The sequence below is a fragment of the Bombina bombina genome, chromosome 3, assembly GCF_027579735.1.
Source record: "Bombina bombina isolate aBomBom1 chromosome 3, aBomBom1.pri, whole genome shotgun sequence".
Taxonomy (NCBI): domain Eukaryota; kingdom Metazoa; phylum Chordata; class Amphibia; order Anura; family Bombinatoridae; genus Bombina; species Bombina bombina.
In genome coordinates, this window is record NC_069501.1 from 1,052,687,885 (window position 1) to 1,052,690,384 (window position 2,500).

General features: G+C 35.6%; 1 protein-coding gene across 1 annotated transcript in view; it reads right to left on the reverse strand.

The window, feature by feature from the left end:
* HOXC10 (homeobox C10) overlaps nt 1-1,049 on the reverse strand; it is a 5,324-nt gene extending 4,275 nt beyond the window's left edge. Inside the window, exon 1 of the mRNA XM_053705010.1 lies at nt 156-1,049. Within this exon, the coding sequence (XP_053560985.1) occupies nt 156-948 (793 nt within the window). The 5' untranslated portion in view covers nt 949-1,049. The remainder of the gene's footprint in view (nt 1-155) is intronic.
* Nucleotides 1,050-2,500: the final 1,451 nt, after the last annotated feature.

The window sequence follows — 2,500 nt, forward strand, 5'->3', positions numbered from 1 at the left end:
GTGCATAATGGAGATGAGAGTTCTTTTCTGCTTTGTCACAGAGGTCAGGACGCATTTATATACCATCCCGTGCTAATTGCAGCAATATTGCTAGGAAGTTTGCACAGCTAGTAGATTCCGGTACTACCCTAATTACCCAGACTCAATAAACTTACCTTTTGCTTCGTTGTCAGAGTTATCAGTGCTGGTGTCAATACTCTTACTAAGCTCTTTTTCCCCATCCGAGGATGTCAGTTTTGGACCTGGGAGGCTTTTCTCGGTTTTTATTTCATTTGCTGCACTGCTGGCATTAGTGGAGAGATTGGTGGCCAAGGTCTGGCTATCAGCCTTGTTGCTATTTTCAGGGAATGCCACCTTACCCCCTGCCTGCTGCTGGGGCTGCTCATGGAGATCGCTTCTTGGGTTGAGGCTTGTTCTATTTTCAAAACTTGCCTCAAATTCGGGTGGGTTGTGACAGCTGGGGTTCTTCTCCATGGAGTAACCTTGGCTAGATCGGTAGTAGCTGGGCACTGGGACCTCATGGTCACTTGAGCGAGACTCAGGCAGCTGGTTTGGGTAGAGGACAGCAGCCTCATTGGCATTTTTTGATCTTTTATCAGCATTGTACATGCAACAAACATTTTCTTCCTTGACACTGGTGGGGAAAGAACAGGAAGAGAGCTGCCTTGCAACAGGTTGTTCAATCCTATAGGCATTTTTGGGTTCACACCAATTGTCCAGTTGGGATAGATAAGATGGATAGGTGTTGAGAGACAAGGTGCTGTTATTCACCTCGTCTCTTTTGGAAAGAGACGGGACAATTCCACAGTTTCTCATCATTCCACAGCTGAAATCGCTCCCAGATTGCATATACATCCCTTGGTTGGAAGAATAATTCTCTCCTCTGCAGTTACCGGCCAAGGAGTCCATCAAAAACGAATTAGGAGTCACATTGTTGGGACATGACATTTTCAGAGAGGGTTTTTAAAGAGGAATACTACAGCCAGAGGCTGACATCTTTTTTTTAGGGAAAAATATCAGCACCATAATTATCCACGCATTGGCCCCACCACGTGACTCCCAGGCCAATGAGGATTGAAAATGGCCTTGATGATTCAGACGCAAGTGACGTCACAAGGGTCAAGTTGTCGGGAAGCGAAAAAATGAACATGGAGCAACAGCGACACCTATCAGATTTTCTGTGGTATGGCACAGGGTACCTTCAAATGGAACAAAGGAGAAAGCTTCAGTTTGTTTACCAATGAACCAACGCTGGTCCATGGATAGCAGTGAAAACTCAGAGGTAATGCTTAAACTTAACCAAATATCAAACTCACAAAATAAAGACATTTGTTAAACAACAGATCTAACTTTTTTTTTTTTACTTTTGTTAGATGGAAACTATTGTTACAAATGCAACAACGTAAGCCTAATGTTCCTATGTATAAAATAAACAATCGTGGTAATAGAACTTATAGTTTTTGTCTTCTAGAAGATGTAATTATTAGATGTAAATATTATTAATTTAATAGCATTTAATAGCTGGTTCCCATTTACATTACCTTTCTATTATTTTAGAACGCTGAAAAATGACTACCTATTTAAATTAGTTCTATATTTCCTTTAAAAAATGTTTATAATTATTTACATATTTGATTGACTATTGTTTAGAATATTTAGCAAACTCCGGATACATAGATATCATATTTGCTAATAATATTGGCTTTTTGTTAAGATATATTATAGATTTTATTTAAAACTGCACATAACAAGCAGAGATATAATAATCATTTTCTGAAATGTTTTATACTGTTACATAACATTCAATATTATTTAAACATATAAGTGGGATAAATCTATGCGATCAAAGTTATGGGTTTAATATTACTGGTTTATTTTTATTTTTTAATTTATTATTATTTTTTTGCAGTATGTACTCTTATAATGAATTATTAACTATTTATAGAATATATTTGAAAACGTTACAATTTCAGGGGTGTAAATATATAATTATTATTAAGAGCATTAAACAAAAAACTTAACCAAACACCAACAATTTACCCGCTATGCATATTTAAAAGTTAGAGAAACAAATAATTATCTACAATGAATTGCTGTTTTGTGTTTACTTAGCTTTCTAAATTAATTATCATATCCTCATATAAGGGTAACACATTTTAGTATAGATATTTGTATAGCGAGAGTATGTCTCTTATATTATAAAGAGCCTCATTAATATATCACATTTTGTATTCTGTTTAGCAGCTGTGTTAAATTATTTACAGCAAATAACAATTATTGCATATTTCAGAAACAAGGACACAACAAATGCTTCTGTTCCAAGCTGAAAAATTCAAATATCAAGAAAAAAATATATAAAGAAATATTTTGTTAAACCTTCTTGGATGTTGGAGTTTGCAGCAGAAGAAAGGCTGAAAAATACGATGAATTCTGCCAGTTCTACAACTTCAGTTTGCTACCATTGCTAGAAATGGTGTCTTTTTATCTTGCTGTTTTCTTT